Below are 19,020 nucleotides of genomic sequence, written 5' to 3'. Positions count from 1 at the left end.
TATATACCTATGGACATCCCCATTTTTTTCTGAGTACTGTTTAATAGCTCAGCTAGTGGCAAGGCATTTATCTCCCAGAAATATGTAATGAAGAATAGAAAAAACAAATACAGAGAGACAGAAGGCATTCATGCAAAGTTCACCTGAGCACACATATATTTCAAATACTAGAGATGAAATGATGAGATATTAAGGCTCAGTCCCTCAGATAGCTCCATTTAAATTAATGGAGGCTCATCGCTTTATACTGAGAATCCTGGCATGTGCATAATAAGCTTACACAATTCAATGCTTTCTCAAAAAAAGAAACATACTGCCAGCATCAACAGTAGTCCCAACTTGTCATCTTTCAAAATAAACCTGTTAATTCTCTTTCTAAGAGCCAGCACAAAGAGTCAGCACAAAGTTGCAGAGTTGTCTAGCTACTGCTTTCAGAGGCAAGGTCTGAACAAGCTCGGCCTACAAGCCTGTAACAAATGAATTGCTTTCTAAATAGAGGCATATTCCTCAAAGAGCTTTCTGTGCGTAGATAACTAAGACAAATGCCCCATTTACATGTTAATTAAGAAACACAATTCCCACATGTGTTAAAATTACAAAAACATGTGCTTTTACAGTGCACATCGCAATAAATCTTATAATTAAGAAAGGGGTGATCATATTTCTTGTGGATGATGCTCTTACAGAATTTTAACACTCCTTACATATAAAGAATGAGCAGGTGCATATTGCATGCCTGGAGCCAGACCCCGACTTTCCTACAAGCCCAGAGCTGCCGCAATATAGAGCACTAGTTAAACTACAGTGACTGGAAATGATGTGTCAGACATTTTGTGCAATGAACCAATCTGAATAAGGCTTGAAAACATACTCGAGCATAGACCGTGCAGACTAGACAGCAAGGCAGACCTTCAATTTGCCAGAATTCTGAATTCAAATCTCCTGTTCTCCCTAACCTTCCATCTATAGTTTGTGTTAATTAATTAGGCCATAATATGGACTGGCAGAACATAAAACGTTCAAAAATTGTCAGGAAGAATGCACTCCGAGAATACTTTCATGTTCGGGCTTTCCTCAGGTTAACCACTGGATTAGGAACAACCCTGTTGGAAAATAACACAAAGGATTTGCCTCTTGTCTGTATTGTCTTAATTCATTTTCATTTAATTTCATCCCTCTTTCCAATGGCCTGTTTCTGCTATGATCACTCTTGACTTCAGTTCTACACCAGCAGTACTTCACCCTGAGAATCTTTCAACAATTTTTGTAACTTCTTGAAATCTATTTTGTAAATTTAACTTCTCTCAGGATGTGAGAAATATGTAATATGATTTGGACAAAAAAAAATAAAAAATAAAAAATCCTTCTTTCTTCCCTGCAAAACAATTTCAGCAGAATTATTGGAGTTGCCAGACATGGAGAGCACACTGATTGTTTCACTAAACGAGAAAGTTGCAATCCCCACGACTCCAGCGATGCTCATTCCTTTTTGTTACCAGGGGAATTTCAGAATTTCTGTACAATGCTATACTACGCTGCGGGTTTCTATCTTTCCCTTCAGGGCAGCTCCACTGTTATACTGAATCCAGCCATTAGAGAAGCACTTTTGACAATTATCAATTGTCTTTTCCCCTTTTTTAATCTACTTTGTCTTTTTCACGTAGATCATACAGTAGAGACATAAATTTAAGGCTGTCCAGAGAATCATAGTGGAACAGACCACATTAATCTTCACTAGATCATGTATAGCTTTTATTTATGCATGACATATTCAAGCCAATGATTATGTAAAATAAAGTTCCACCTTTCTTATTATGTTTGGACCCTTGCCTTAGATAGTTTATGGTATCATCACAGACATGTGCTTGTCATCTTTGGGATGCTGAAGATGAGAATGACACTTGGAGTAGTACCATAGATTTACTTTGCAGCCTGGACTCTGTGACAATGAAGGCATTGGAGATGTCTCATAGCAACTCTGCCACATACCAGAAGAGTTTTCTTCTGTTTCAATATACAAATTGGCATTGAATGGTCCACTTAATCTTAAAGAATCTGTTCTTTCAAGAAGAAAACACAATGATTTTTAGCTCTTAATTCACAGGAAAGTTTATATTTTTATCCCTTTTGTTAAATATGCTGCTTCTTATCAATTCCATCTACCATTCCAGACACACCAAGTGTGAAATTCATATCTCCCTGAATTTGGTCATCGTTAAACTTAACAGATTTGATCAGCAGAGTCAATATTTTCTCCATGCAAGTTAAAAAACACTAGCACAAAAATTTCATTAAACAGAGATTTTTCCCACCTTTCCAGTAACTGCAGCTCTTGCAATCTGATCCTTCCTATAGAAAGCAATGAGATCAGCTTTCAGCTCCACCTCTCTAAGCAGTATGTCTGAAAAACTACTTTCAGTCCTTAACCTCCTAACATATTTCCAAAACATCCTTACTATTCACTTAACTATCTGAAGCATGTGAAATTTTCAGCAGTTCCATTTTCATTTTTCAGAACTTAAACAGATTTAAAAACAAACAAAACCAGAATCTATCCATAAGAAGCAAAGGAGAAATTATGAACTATGTCAAAAAATGTTGGTTGCTTATTTCTTCTCTACCCTTAAATAGAAAATCTGGGCTTTCTCTTAGATTTCAACTTCATAGTGATTCAGATCAGTATGTAAACTAAAATGTGTCTTTGGTAGATACAGACATTTCATCATAATATTGACTTACACCAGATGGTCAATATGCTGCATGAGGTGTACCATATCTTCATTATGAAAGTGCTGTGCTGTAATGGCTAGGAAGAAAAATTGTAAACGATCTACCTAAACAAAAACAGCTAGTATATTAAGGGGATGACATGTTCTGATGAATCAAATAATTTTTCCTTCTCTTTCATTTCCCTCTAAAACTTCAAAGCAATCAAATATTGTTAATGCATAAAATTTAATCCTTTCACCAATCTGTAGTTTGATTGGATTTGCATACTCTATTTCCTACAAGTCAATGTGAAGAGAGCCTCATGTAATTGAAACTATTTCCCCTCCAGCTCTTCTATCTTTGCTGTAATATTTCCTATTAGTAGCTTTATTATGCTTAATATCTGTAATGTTGGCAGACGAGAATTTTCACTTAATGTAACCTGTATTTATAAACCACTAGGATGAAAAAAGAACAAACACAAGAAAGAGGAAACAATAATTACCTGTCTTTGATGCCACACAGATCAATGTGTAAATCACTGAAATTCCCCAGGGAGCCTTGCTGAACTAAAATGAGGTCCTTGGGCTGGTTATCAATAAAGATGAGCCTCATACAGCCTTGAAAAGCAGTAATGGGATTTAAACATTGGGAATCAGTGAAATTGTCAGGGCACCCTGTGGGAAAAAAGAAAGAGGCAGAAAAGAATATTGGAATGTTCATCTGTTTCTGTTGGGATTTCTTGATGCAAGGGCTTGGACACTCATTATTCCAAGTGTTTTTTGAGCTATGCAACTTTCTGTGCTATAAATCTTTCAGTAAGAAAAAAATAAAAAAGGGAAGAAATAAAGGAGACCCACCACTAGAGGTATCAGAGTATGAGATTTCTGCATGTGCTAAGCAAAATCAAAATTCATTTTTTGCATGTTCTTTAAACTTCACAGACAATAGCAACTGACTCCCATAAGAAAAGCTGTGCAAATTATAAAATCATTATGGGTTAAATTCTGCTGCTGAGGCAAGGCACAGAGTAAAACAATGAAATCCTAGGGACAGCAAGCAAGAAAATCATTTGTGTCTGAACCTCCTTGGTATTTGGCCAGTTCTGAGATCCAAAGTCTTCTGCACATGCTCACTTAGTGCTGTATCCAGAGAGTTCATCAGGATCAGAGCCTCACTGTGGTAAGCACAACGCAGAAGTATGTCAGAGCTAAAATAGACAGTTGATGACACTCCCTTTATCTACATTAATGCTTACACTCCCAAAAGCAGGAGGTAGTATTTTTCAAGATTATTCTTTCCATTTTCAGAATTGAGCTAAACCTACATTCATTTCAATGAAAGCACGGTACCTAAATACCTTTGTAGATCTGAGCCATGTGTCAATTATGTTCTGAAGTCTAAAATCACTGAGCCTGATCAGGACAGTGATATCTACAGGAATTTTAATGCAACTGTCAGTGCTCTGTCCTTTTAACCAGAAAAAAAACACTCGTGCCTAGTACAGATACATGGCTTTTGCATGTTTTGCTAGCTAGATGTAGCTACCCTTCAGCTAGTCCACTCTAACAGCTATGTTAGTTTGCAATGCAACTCAATAGGTGGTCAAAAATCAGTTATTACAGCATTTGCTATTAGCTGCAAAGTACACTTGGGAGACCTCAGTGGACAGCACCTGAGAATTTCCATCATGAAAACCTGTCCCATGTCTATCTGAAACAACTTACCTCCAAAATAGTAGCTGTTCCCCGAGTAGATCCTTGAGACAGTGGTTGCATGGCTGGCAGTGGCAGCATTGTTATCCAGCGTCAGGGTAATGCGATGCCTTCTGGCATTGATGTTAACTGAATGCCAAAGACCGTCATGGAGATTGGTGTCTGGGAAAGAAAAAAAAAAAAAAGGCACAAAGGGTGAAAAAAGAAGTGCAGGAGACAACTACGTTCTTCAAATCTTTGCTTCCAACCTGTGATCACAAACAAGCAGCAGAACCCAACATGGGCAAAAACAGCAGCTGAAAAGAACTCATTGCCTCTGAAAGTAAACTGGCATAGAAGAAAAGGTCCAAGAAAGTGAAAGTTTTTAGGAGTATTTAAGTAGATCTTCTGCACATTTTGATCCAAACTTCTTGTTATACTGCAGGCACCCAAGCAGGTTCGCTGTGCCCTTTACCTTTTTGGTAGTACACTATTAACACTGGGGGGGGGGGGGGGGGGGGGGGAGTTATGACTACTTTGAGTCTGTTGGGAAATGCTTGTAGCTCACAGGATTGTGCAGAGATCTCTGCTGAGCGTCTAGGACTAAATGCATAACCGAAATTGCAGAGGATTAGATTCAGTGAAATGGTCACAACTTCTCTCAGTGTCCTTATGAAAGCTGACAACCCCCAATACGTTTCAGTAGGATTTCTGTCCTTAAAACCCTTCAGCATTAAGTTAGCACGCACTCTTATTGATTGATGTACCAATATATATTGGATTTTGACATGGGTTTTCTGAGATCTGGGATTGTTGCTTTGTCCAGGAACCTATAAAGGGATGTGGGAGATTATAGTACTGGGTAGCCTCTTTTTCTGTTATACATTTGTGCAAAGTAACAGGGAAATAACACCTCCGTTTTCATATTCTGAAAATCAATGTTGCATCTTGGGGCTCTTGAAATAGCACCACAAGGATACAAAGAAACTCCACATCCTCTATTTTGACAACCATGAAAAGCAGCGGGCAAATCTCTGAGCTCTCACACAGTGGTGCAGATCAAAAGTAAACCAACCACACTTTGACATGCACTACCATCAAGCTGCAGTCTTTGAGACCAGGCTCAGACAACTAGCATTTATTCTCCTCCCTAATGGAATAGTTTTTGTTAATGTAGCTTTCAGAAGAAACAAACTAGCACTTAGTGACACAAAGAGGTGTGAGAACAGTTCAAAACAAAATAAAAAAATTGTGGGTGTTATGTGTATGAAAAGCCATTTCGTTACAAATTTGAAAATGAGACTATTTCCAGAGTAATGGCTGCTAACGCATGCACAATTTCCATAGAATAACATGCCGGTTTCCCAGAAAAAAAAAAAAAAAAGGATGAGTTTTCAGCTAGAACAAGTCCATTATGAAGTGAACTATGGTGTTGAAGTTTGAAAAGATATCAAGAAATAATAGGTCACATTTGGGTCAAAACCAGGTCCATTCTTGAGCAAGCATGACTTTATTGTGAATATCGACATCTGCAAGACGTGGCGCTTGCAATTTTTGCACATTTTCCATGTGTAAGTAGGCAGTTTAGCAATGTTTTGGATAGAACCAAAGGCTGGGCTCAGGATCATGATTTCAGAACTACATACAAACAAGTACACCCAAACAAATGTTGGCATCATCTCAGATTTGTCAATCTAATTAGGACTGCAATAAAGGCTGGAAATTCAGTTTTCAGCATCTGGTTGCAGCAAACTGAAGCTGTAACAATCCACATGAATAAGGACAGACGCACGGCTGCCTCATTTTCTATCACAAAAGGGAATGAAATACACATACGGAGCAGCTCTGCTTTGACAACTCTGTCAGATTTTCTCTCTATTTCTTTTAATAGACACATCTGCACTCTTTTAGTCTGCACCAGGAATATTTTAATATTACATATTTTTAAACAGATGTTCTTTTTAGAAAATACTGTTATTATTCAGACCTCTGAGTTCCATCAAGTCTATTATCCATCCATGTTTGGAAACTGTGTATTCAGCCTACGTGGAAATGAATTTCCAAGACTCCCACCCAGCATGGCTGCATAGCAGTATGAGATGTGCACGGCCCTGGGCTAGAATACTTCTGCTCAGGAAACCAGCATGGCATATATAGGTCACACTGAGATGACAGCTGGGCCACCCTGGTCCTAGCTCTACTGTATAGCTTGAAACTGTTTCCTTGTCTCTTGGAGACGAAGCACAGCTGGCCTGTTTAATGTTTACAAGCAATTTCCCCTGAATTTTAGGTCAGAGAGGCAGCCACATTTCACCCACTTGCATCCCTACAGCTGCACAAAGCAGCTTGCAAATTGGCTTAGCATTGAGGGAGTTTGAGGAGAGGAAGCCCATGGTCAGTTTCTCTTCTGAGTGTAGTGTAAAAGGAGAGTGTAAAGCAATAGCCAGGTGAAGAAAACCAGCTCTGAGGCTGTGTTAACTTGTACTAGGGAAAGGCATAGCTGCCAAGCTGGTTCCCAGCTGACTTTGACTTCAGCACAATGTGAGGACAAGAAGCATGAAGGTCTTCATGTGACCTGACTGAAGAAAATTTAGCAGGACTTTGAAAACACAGAGACTGAGATAACTGTAGAGTAGAATTAGTCTGAAGATCTTAGGATACCAACTTTACACGTTCAGATCTTCCTCAAACTGCACAGTGGTGGTACTACTGGAAAGTGAGAAAAAAATTGTAAACATAAAAGAAGATTTGGTGATTCCTTACTTTTCTATCCTTTCTTCCAGTGGCATTGAGCCTTTGTATTTTAAAGAGAGATGGGTGAAAGAAAACAAAAATAAAGTACCTTCACTAATTTCCACGGGTTTTTCTGTCACTTTCTGAATAAGTAGTGTCAATCTCCCACCGTGGAGGTAAACCAAGAGAGATCCTGAGTTTTCAGACAATTCAGTGGACAGGAGTAAGCCATCTTTATTCCATGTTCGAAACTGGAAACTGACTGACAAGCCATCAATTTGAGGAGTGCCAGGTAGTAGCAAGTAGCTTCTACTGGAGCTGACAAAGGTGATGGGAGCAATTTGTGGTTCTGAGCAGGAAAAGGTCACATTCCCCTGCAAATAATAAAAAGCAAACATTAACATATTATTTTCAGACAAAAAAAAAAACGTATTCAAATAAGCTCATTGGATTTCTACTGGTGCTAGGTACTAGGAAATAGGTATTTTTATTCAGACACAAACCTTTGGAACTCATTAGGAAATGTATTTGTTCATTCAGTGAAAACATACATGACTTCAAATTTGTACGTTCACGCCAAGCAGAAAATAAATAAATAAACAAACAAACAAACCACTTCCAAATCTCATTTCTTAGAAGGATCTAGATATGCTCCAAATGTTCTGTATCAAGTTCATGTCTGTATTTGCTGCAGGTCAGTGTTAGCCCAGACAGACCATCTCCACATGGCTGCCTCTGCTCTGTGTTTCCCAATACTTCCCATTTCAAGCTCAAGTTTAGCTTTATGTCATTTGGATCTATGCTGACTTCAGGAACTGACACCAAAGCACTACTAGCAAGTTCTCTTGAGCCTTCATGTGCTGCAGGACGTGACACAAAGGTCCCACACAATGACTGTGTACTGATGGGATTACATAGCTGTGAATGAGAAAAGCTGCAAATTAGGAAAAAAAAAGGAAAAAAAAGGGAACTAGACTAAATTTATTTTAAGTATAAACCAAAATGCAGCTGTTAACAACAGTATTTTTTCGCCCACTTACACCAATGCTATATAGCCTTAAAAATAAAATCTCCCTCATTTACTTGAATGTATCGTATGGGACCAACCATGAGGCAAGTTTCCAGGGTATATTTCAAATATTCAATATACAACTTGCAGTAGTAGTACTACTGGCCACATTTTCTTTTACCCAGGGTGACACAGCCCTATGCTATTCCAAATAACAAGAGTCAACTTAATGATAATAACAAAAACAATAAAAAAATGATTATTCTGAAAGGATTCATAAGAAAAAAAAATCATAAGAAAATTCAAGCTAAAAGTCTCTCAGATCCAGTACTTATAGTTGGGATAAAACAATACTTGTGAGATTTACTGGCTGATGGTAGGTCTCATGATTTCCACGGGGAATTTTGAGGAATTTTTAAAACATTTGACACACAGCAAGAACAGTGAAATCCAACATTATTTCAACACCAAACTTAAATGGTCTTTAACTTAATCAGTCATCCAACCCTAAAACCAATGATGCTATTTGCTGAGAAGAGCACCACATTTTCTCACAGCAGTCAGCAAAATCTGCACCAGCATGTATCCCTGTAGTTTATAAATGAACCAACTCCAGTGTTTTGTTCAGCCATTGTAGATTACCCAACTAGGTCATTCAAGCCATATAGTAAAATCTTAACAATATATAAAGCCAGAATACATTCAAGGAGCTGTGTCTTTCAAGGCCACTCCATGAAAGTGTTGCAGCCAGCTTGCTTTGAACTAGTCTGCTTTATAAAATACCAACTGGAATTTGATATTAAAAAAAAAAAAAAAGAGTAAAAGGCTTTCTCCATGGTACCACTTGTTATCAGAACTGGTATCTCTCTCTAACAGGATAATTATAATGAACAGCACTTGATGGATGTGTAGGAAGTTGCGCAGTGCTTGGGGAATTCCTTACTGAAATCTAAAACAGCTGATGGAACCGGTTCCCTATTGCTTTCAAATGTCTTTCTACCCTTTATTTTAAAATGAAAAATAAATAAAGTGCCAGAAAGAGACTGAATTTATCACTGCATGAAACAGCCCTTGACAGATAAATATCTATATCAATCTATGTATTCCCTGCCTTGTTAGGTGAAGAATGCTACATAGCAGATTTAGCAATGGCAAAAGGTATCCACGGGTATATCATGTTACAATGAGTTTTGAGATATAATCCAAAGCTTATCCGAACTTATCTGAACATTAGTCAGGTGGGAAGTAAAATGCTCTCAACCTTTTAAAAGTTTCTACTACCTGCTGGGTATTGTCTGCAGAAGAGATGCCACAGGGTTTTTTTTTTGTTATTGTTGTTGCTGTATTTGTACCTCCATTTTCAATCAAATTCAAAGCAGATAGACAAATTACACAAAGCAGTCAACTGCAATGATATAAGCAAATATACGTAACTTTCTGTAGAGCTTTTTAAAGGTTTACAAATTCAAAATGCGATGACAAATCTTGGGAATCTTAGGCATTTATAGTGATTTAAGTATCTCCACACAAAGCAGTAAAGACATTTATAGATCTTATAAATATATAACAGTGGAGCTTGGAGGAAATTTCAAACGTTATCTGAGTCTGCACTCAAGTATCTAATTTGCTTCAGTGGCAGTGGGAGGCTGTAACAAAAAATGCAAGGCTGTAGAGGGAAGGATTTGCAACATTCAAACAGGATTTTTGTCTCAAAGCTCTTTGCAGATTTTACATAATAACAGAACAAACTATAACTAGACTGACTTAATGGTGCCAAAGAAACTGAATGCTGAGAAAAAAAAAATGTTTGCAATGCACAATAAACTTTCAGACAACCTTAAAATAAGGTAGTAGAGACATTGTGTAGTCAATATCACTTCAGCTATTTGCAGTAACATCATCGGTTTTAAACCAAGTTATCCCTGATGCACGTGCATGGGCCCAAACATAAGGCCAAGTTTCCACCTCTTTTTGATATAAGGTTCCTAACATATGCAACTAGTCCTAAACCCTTTCAAAAACTCAGCAACACTCTTTAGTCATTTGCACTAGCTGGTTATTCATGCCACCTGGGATCCATACAGAAAGAGTGTACTAGGACATGAGCTGCAGGCAAGAGCATGGAGTGAACCCATTGTCTCTGTTGGGACATACAGGCAGGACCTATGCTCCCCCCTGCCATGTTCAGACAGCAGAGACTTTACGCATTGTAGCCTCTCTGTTGAGTACAAAGAGACAGTGCAGGTGTGATCCCACCTGCCACAAGAACAAGCAGGTGGGAAAGCTTAAAGGCTTTGCTGCAATATTCTGTGTACAGTTGCAGCCTGCTGAGAAGGGTGCCAGGCCTGCCAGGTCTCTGGGGTTGCTTGTGGGGTTTCTGGGTCCAGACACCCTCAGGCTCTGTTCATGGAGGCACCAGACGCAGGTGACCAGTCTCATGAGATTTGGGCAGTGCCAGCTGGGCATACAGCTGGTTCAGGCAGCAGGAAGCCATGTAGAACAGGCCCCTGGGGAGCACTAGCAGCCAGGAGTGGCACAGCAGTTTGCACACAAGATGGGCAGAGCACTCTGCCAGTAGGCCGGCAGCCGTCTTCTCCATTCACCAGCAGCTTAGGACGCCATCCTGAGGGTCCTCTAAGCCAGCTCGCTGGGGAAACAAGAAAGAATCATAGAATATCCTGAGGTGGAAGGGACTCACAAGGATCATTAAGTCCAGCTCCTGGTTCCACACAGGACCACCCCAAAATTAAACCATATGTCTGAGAGTGTTGCCCAAACGCTTCTTGAACTCTGGCAGGCTTGGTGCTGTGACCACTCCCCTGGGAAGCCTGTTCCAGTGCCCTACCATGAACTAGCTGGTCTTAAAAGGTCCCCTCCAACAGAATCCATTCTATGATTCTAACTTCCTAGGAAGATTATTTTGAAAATCCTAGCGGATTATTTTGAAAAATTTTCATTCACCAAAGTGGGATAGGTTCCTATAAGAAAAAACTATTAAATTTGCCTTGAATGGTATTCTCAAATTATTGCAGCAGGCCTAGTCAGAAAAGCAAACAGTTCCCTCTAAACCTGCATCTGATCAGGAGCATTTCCTTTAATTGGAAGCAGTTCTGGAACTCTCCAGGGTACATGCAAGATTTCTGGCAGACACTTGATTTTATAATTGAACCCCATTTAACTGAAAAGTAAATGTTCATTGGCTAGGAAATGGGATAAGAAGATTCTAACCCCTAGAGAAAAGAAAGAAGACGATCAGCTCTACTCAGCTGCTGGGAACTCCAGCTATCATGTGGCATTTGAGAATTCCATTGAGTCCAACATCTCCAGACTGATTAATGACTCCTCTAATAAGCAGTGAAATCTTTCCAGAAGAGTTGTTACTATTCTTACACAAGAAACCTTCTGAACCTATAAATTAAATGGAGATATTCACAATTTGTTCAATGGCTGCCATGACACTCAAGATTGGACTTTTAAGACAAGACTGCAATCACCCCAGATTTCTGCAGGACCTGTACAGTTGCAGAGGTTGTTCTTGTCTAAGCAAGCTGTGGAATGAACAGGAAACAGCATGTTACAGCAGTTTAAGGAAGAATCAGAACCTCTCCTATTAAAAAGAGAATGAAAGAACACAGTTGCTAAGTGATGAAGATAAAAATGGATTACAAAGACGACCCTCTGAGCCATAAGACTGATCTGAAACTGACTGGAGCCTATCTAGTGACTTCTGTAGGACTTCAACAAAACTTGTATAATCTTAATGAACCATTTCAGCCTTTTCTATCCTTTCTTCATTTAGTATTATGTACTGTTGAATGAAGACAAAAGACTGCTACAACACAACCAGGGCAATTGGCCACAAGTTTCTTATACATCCACCTTACTCTGATGGAGTACTAATCAAAAGTAATATGTGCTTGGAAAATTTTTCAAATTGACAGCTGAACTGAAATCCTCAACATTTAGCCTACCAAAGGATACAGGCCAAGATCACAGCTTGAACAGGAAGAACAATAAATGAGTAGTTCTGAGCTTCCATTCTACCCACAGGTTAGAGCATCAAATAGGCAATTGCCTTCCTCATTAATCATTCTGTGGATACTATCCAATAAAAAGGTTATCTTGTTTTCTGCAGAGGGTTAGAAAGGAATATTTCATATGACAGGTAAGGGAACTAAAATCCCAGCCCTGGCTGAGATACAGATGAGGATAAACTGGCAAGAATATCTCCAGGTTGGAAATTGAAGGTCTACTGGCCGCAAAGAGAGTGAGGTTGCAGATGGATTTGTAAAGAGAGTAATAGAAGAAAAAGGTGATCACTGATACAGATTTAAAAGGGTAAGATGAAAGACTGTCATTCAACTATGGGTAACTGGATTTCAAGAATGGTGGATGTGCTTTCAAATCCTGTCTTTAAATTAACTACCTCAGGCAGAACAGACATATTGAGACTTATATTGGTTTCAAAAGCTTTTCAAGTCAAGACACTGCTAAGCACTGAATGAAAAGCAAATCAAAGTGAGATACCAGCTCTAGCCTACTCGCATGCCACTGCAAACTGTTTTCAAAAGTGATGTGGTAGCACCAAGATGCATGTTGTTACTTGAGTTAGGATCTGTTCTCTGAATGGCCAAGTAGTTCATCCCAACAGAGGGGCTCAGACTTTCAGAGAAGTTCCTATATTAATGTGGGTTTCTCTTTCTGTGCTCTAAATTTCATTATGGAAGCATGAAAGCTTTCCTGGCCCAAGTTTCACTGAAATTAACACCTCCCTGTATCAATCACCCTTATGATAGAGAATTCCCATCTTCATTCACCCTAGGTATCATGTATGTCAATAAAAGGATACTGGTTTATCCTACCAACTTTTAGTTATTTAGGGAATATTCCTATGTGGAAAAAAAAAATACCATTTAACAAAAAATTGAAACACTGTGACTGTGACAGAATCAAGGATGAGATGCATGACTAGACATTTCTGGATATCCTTTATCTTAGACTCTTAAGCTGACTAGATCACCGAACAGCAATGGAACAAAGGATCTGAACATCTTTATGCCAGTAGTAACTGTACATTAATGTTTCATTATATGGTAGAACAGCTAAGTGTTGCTGGCAAAAGATGGGAGCAAATATAGAGCTAATTTGGAAAAATCATACATCATTTTAGCTAGAAAGAGACAGGAAAAGGAGGAAAAGTGTATAGAAGGAAAAGCAAACAAAATATAGATCACTTAATATTCTCTCTCCTTTGAACAACAAGCAGGAATGAAGCCAGCCTTTCAAATTCACCTTGCCAGAAGTGACTAAGATAGATGTCTTAAATTAAACTGGCAAAATTAGCACTATTCAAGCATATTTTTTTGTTCCAGTTCAGGGTAAGCTGATCTACATCTTATTAGGTTTTATTACCTGGTACAAAACACAGAAGCAAGGAGATTTTTTTTTATTAGTACTACTATTATTAAAACAGAGCCACATCTACATCAAAATAGAAAAATGCGTAGAAAGCAATTCTGATCGGCTTTTGTTATTATTATTGTTGCTAGTTTTCTTTATTAGATTTTCCTCTTTTAAACTCCAGTCATTTGTGTATCATAGCAGAACACCAGTCTCAATGGTCACTATGAATTGCCTGTACTCTAGGGCCCTGACCAATGGGCATCAGCTTGCCCATTTCTCTTTTTCCAGGCAGCCAAATACCAGGCAGTTCCCTGGGCCGTACCAATTGGAATAAGACCTTAAAAAAGCCGACATTTAAAGCTTTGGCTTTGCAATAAATTACATTACCACCACCACTTTCTTTATCACCTGCTAACTCCTATGACAATAATTAGCCATCTCTCTTGTTTTCCTCCAGGGACTAACTGCCTTATCCCTCCTTGAAACATCCTCCTCTGCTCAGCAGGAACTAACCACCCTATTCACTCAATTTGACTATCTAGATAATGTAATAAATTAAATTATGAAGAATTGTTTCTAACCTGTAATTTGCTGAAGGCTGATATTTTCAAAAGGCCTTGATTGTTCAAAACTTTGTCACTTTTTCTGCATGTCAACTAGTGTTATAAAAATATGGTATCTCTCCCTGAAAGACTCGTTTCTCTTGTGGTCATCACTACTATCAAAATCCTAACACAAAGAAACCTTTTTATCAGGAAAAGGAGAGTTTATTATTGCAGCCAGATGATGGATTAAATATTTACAGACTAAAAAGTCTTTAGAATTGTAGATAAAGCCAAGTGAAATCAATGGGAAAACTGTCATTTAAATAGAATTTATTTCAAGGCCTTGATTGAGGTGACACACTTAATTTCTTTCAAAGCAATCTTGTTACACCATTCAGCAACAATAAAATGAGACCTTAAAATGAATGCTATTTATACAGACTTTCTTGCTGTTCTGTACTGCTGGTATGATGTGAAGGAGACTCATCTGAAGACCCAGAGAGCAGGTAAGAATATAAAAGAAAGCATAAAAAGATATTTTTTACAGGAACCAAATATTTCTGGAATCTGAGTTCATCTACCTTGTCAAAAGAACAGCAAATTCAGTTGTTCTTTTTTTTAACGTGCATGTGACATACACACTCCCAACAAATAATTGGATGTGTTTTTTTTTTTAATAAATTCAGCTTAGACTTATAGGAAGTTGTGAAAAAGGTCAGCAAACAGTTTCATCTTTTTTTTCTTTGTTTCCTATAGTCTAGTTGCAGATGAAAAACTAAAAGAGAAAAAAAATGTCTTATGTATCTAATTCCTGGTTCTCCAAACGTTAGTAGAAGCCTTCCTGAATTACCAGCCTGATATTCACAGATATATCAACACTTACAAGAGCACTTTGGTCGAAGAAGACGTGCGTAGACAAGCAAACTCTTCTCAAGATGAAGGTATCTCAAATCAGCTTAATAAAATAGCATGTTTGGATTCTCTATAAAGGGAATGAATTATTAGTTTACATTCTTCTGTCACTAGGTATCTTTCTTTGCTCTTTGATGCTGGCAATTGGTTATTTCCCTGAGGCACCACAGTGATGCATTTACATGTCATCACATCCCTTGCCATGCTGAACTGTCAGTCCCAGATTCAACATGGCAGGCTGACGTCAAAATTCAAGCATATCTGAGGGCTGACAACTTCTGCTTTTCAAATATCCTGCACTCCTCTCAAGTCAGTGTAGGGTTTAGTCTGCTAAATAAAAATATAGCTCCGATTCATATTCAGCGAAGTTAATGGAAGAAAAAATGGGATAGCGTTTTCCTCAATTTCAGTGAATATGTAGGGTGGAGCATTGAGAAGATCAAAACTGCAATTTTTCATGACCTCTTTATTTCTTTCCTTCAGCTAGAGAACTTCCCATTTTGACATCAAAAATCACTGAGACAGGAAAACACTTAAACCCTGATCTTCACATTAGAGCAGTTTCTAAAGGTACAATCCGAATAGAGCTGTAGGTAGACACTAGTGGCCAGAGGGCTCTGACAGAGTATCCTGGATTTAGTACAGAGAGGGAAATAGTCACAGCTCCTTAACTTCACCCACTCTCAGCTGTAAGATCTGTATGAACCTGGGGATTCCCTCCAGCCCTCTGCCAAGTGGTACCAGACATTGCTGTGAGCATCGTCTTAAAATTAATTCTGTACCCTCACATAACAGCAGCTGTACTGGGAAAGACCTAAGGTCCATCTTGCCTTTACCAATGACTATAGACAGTTGTTTGAAGAAGAGTACAAGAACAGCAAACACATACCCTATATTTCCTGCTAGTAGTCTCTGAGCTTTCAATTATTTTCCACTGAACTAATCCCTCAGCCAGAAATAGTTTCCACGTGTTTAGTATTGGAATTCCTTACTGGATTGCTCTTGTTAGACCTTGTCCAGTCTCCTCCTGAATCTACATCTACCCTTAAAATGCACAAAATCCTTCAACAGGGACTTCAACATCTCAGATATTAACAGCTCAAATATCCTTCTGTGAAGAACTACCTTTTATTTCTTGTAAATGTGGCGCCTTCTATCATATTTTCCTGCCCCTAACTACTGGCCCAGGAAGAACAAGTGAAAGCTGTACAATTCCTCATGATGGGCAGTTTGTGCTTCTTTTTTGGTGAGAACCTACACGCAGCTAGTAATAGGAAAGGTCTTGAAATTTTATTTTAAAGGTTTTGCAAAGGCTTCCCATGGGTGTAACCCTAGGACCACAACTTTGGTAATTACATAAATTTAACTTCTAAAAACCCCTTGCAATTAAAACCAGTAACCACTTAGAGAGCAAATAAAAGGTCTCCTGCTATTTTGCCACACAAGGACCTAGGGGAGGGGAAAAAAACAAACAAACAAAACAAAACAAAACCCTACAACATGCCATCAGGGACAGAAGAAACCCAGGGGGAATACAGACAGCCTAGCCAAATAGGGTCACAGAGGGGTTAAACATCAGGCAATACAAAACGGAAATTCTGAAGTCAAATTCCAGTTCAAAAGAGACAGTCTGCCTCACTATCTTGAGATGTTTTCTCAAGGGGATTTATTGCAAGTCTGACAACTGCAAATGAGTTATAGAAAAGAACAGGCAGAACGATAATCACATCCACCACCCATGAGTACAACACAGAGAAGTACTCTGTCATTGACAACCTGTAGTTTCTTCCTCTGACTTTAAATGCAGCTGATGTGGGACCATTATTTATATGGGTGAAGAACTTCTTCCTTCATAAGAGAAAATGTATACCTCTAAAACTGATTTATTATATCATTCTCCTAATTCTGTGAAAGATGTCAACAGTAAAACAAACAAACAAAAAAATTGGTGGGTATTATAACCCATAAGTTCGGCTCAATGACTGTGTCAATGTTCCCAAATGGACAATGAATGAAACAGAGATTGAATGTTGAAGGCTGCTTCCATTTTGAAGGCAAAAAATGTCTCTGAGCATTAATCTGAAATTGGTCAGTTGTCCTCAAATACCTTTTCTTAGAGACAAAGATATTATGGGGACTAACCATGCAGAACCTTCTTTGGTGATCTCCAGCTTGAGGGGAGGAAACATAAGTACACAACAGGTTGTTAGAAGTGATTCAAAGCCCTTGATGTATTTAATTCAACTTCTGTGCTGTTCCTTTCATTGCATTTCCACTCCAGACAACCTTAGCAACTACAGAGGCACAAGGCAGAGAAGCTCGTAGCTCCCTGGGGATATGGATTGTTGCTTGAAAATCTCAATGAACTTGGAGTAAAAGCATTTAGTGCAAAGGAAATCTGGCAGACAAAAGACTACACTTAGCAAGAACAAATTATTTTAATTGAGTAAGTAAATTACTAAGGGGTCGAGAAGAGCAGGAGGATGGGAGAAGGAGATCAATCTGTGATGGCTGGAAGTACCTGAAAATTGCCAGAAGAGATAAATGGTTGTGATGGAAAGAATATTGGAAGACACCACATTTGCAGGAGCTGTTTGCTATAGAAGGATGTTCAGACAAGATCATGAGACATTTGTGGCAACCTTTTTGTGTATTGTGTGTAAACAAAGTGTCACAGGCACAGAACATAACAGCTCACAGACCTTGCAAAATGCAGTGGAGCAGCCAGCATTTTAAAACTTTTTATTTAAATTCATCACTTCTGTGAGGGAGATCGAAGGATGGGGGCACTTCCCCTTTACTTTAAATTGACCAAAGAAACAAGATTCCTAGACCTTCAATCTAGAATTGGCTGAACTAAGTATTGTGGTAAAAGGGTTTCATTGCTCAGGGATATGTTACACCCAGACAGTACCCAACAGAGAAAAAGCACATTACAAAATTTTCCTTTACCCCTTTAGGAAGGCCTTCACATTACCAAGCTGGCAAAACAAACAGCTAATGACCTAAGAAAAAGGCCAGGCCTTTTTCCTCCCCTTAAAAACTAAGCTGAGGGGAAGAGCAATTTAACACAGTACCTAAGATTTGTCCCTTAGAGTCCTGAGTCAGAACAATCAAACTTGAGGTTATTAAAGCAATCTCTTAGTCCCAAGCCAGGGGAGCATCCTGGAGCAGAGTCTTAACTGCCAACAACACTATACAGGACCTCTCACCTATCAGCGTTCTGTTTTCCATTTCCTTGTGCTTTCAGTTTAGTCCCAGGCAGGGACAGTAGGAAAGATAAGGACTTCTCTTGGACTTCGGGCTTTCTTTGTTGCAGCTTTGGTCTGTTCTATGAAAATGCCAAGAAAGCCAGAAGCAGTTTTGCCTCCTGGTTCTCCAGAGACACAGTATTAGCCAAAAGGCTTAATATCAAAACATGGTGTGGGAGTGAGGCATAAGCTAAACAAACAGTTGAATTATTTAAAATTTGTGAACACTGCATGGGAGTATACTGTTCTCCTTTCTTATGAAATAAAATGTAGTCTATTTTGCTCATGATATATTTAAACATATTTGTAATTTTAGACACTATTAAGTATGAAGTTACTTGTACACTTTATGTTAGCAGGCTGGATAAGACTGTAATTCCTTTTGCTTCAACTCCACTCTCCCCCATTCAGAGACACTAGAACCAGGTCAGTGGTTTTCAGAACTGCCAATAACACACTGAACATAAGGGGCGGTACAAAGGAAAATACTTTTCTTAGTAAGAAAAACATTTATTTGTCTCTATAATACCAAATCACACAGAAAAATAAAACGTTTCTACTACTATACTCAGCAATAGTGATGGGGAATGGCTCAAAAAGTAGGATTTTATCTGAGAATCAGAAAAAATTCTCTATGACTTCTATCATGGCATCAGAAAGACACATCTTCATCTTGGAAAAGGAAATAAAAAGTTTATCCAAATTCTCATATACTTCGAAAGTCAGAGAAATATATTAATTTATACATGTATCTTTCAATAAGT

At 38.5% G+C, this 19,020-nt stretch overlaps 1 protein-coding gene across 1 annotated transcript in view; it reads right to left on the bottom strand.

Annotated features, from left to right (window-relative positions):
* Positions 1–19,020, bottom strand: part of CNTNAP5 (contactin associated protein family member 5) — a 216,383-nt gene that overhangs the window by 118,312 nt on the left and 79,051 nt on the right. Inside the window, exons 9-11 of the mRNA XM_050711667.1 lie at positions 7,246–7,510; positions 4,437–4,586; positions 3,215–3,386 (exon numbers count right to left, since the gene is read on the bottom strand). Of these exons, the coding sequence (XP_050567624.1) occupies positions 3,215–3,386; positions 4,437–4,586; positions 7,246–7,510 (587 nt within the window). The remainder of the gene's footprint in view (positions 1–3,214; positions 3,387–4,436; positions 4,587–7,245; positions 7,511–19,020) is intronic.

The sequence above is a fragment of the Cygnus atratus genome, chromosome 6 (genome assembly GCF_013377495.2).
Source record: "Cygnus atratus isolate AKBS03 ecotype Queensland, Australia chromosome 6, CAtr_DNAZoo_HiC_assembly, whole genome shotgun sequence".
NCBI classification, from domain to species: Eukaryota; Metazoa; Chordata; class Aves; order Anseriformes; family Anatidae; genus Cygnus; species Cygnus atratus.
The sequence above is the reverse complement of the archived record's forward strand: the minus strand, read 5'-3'. Positions and strand labels throughout refer to the sequence as shown.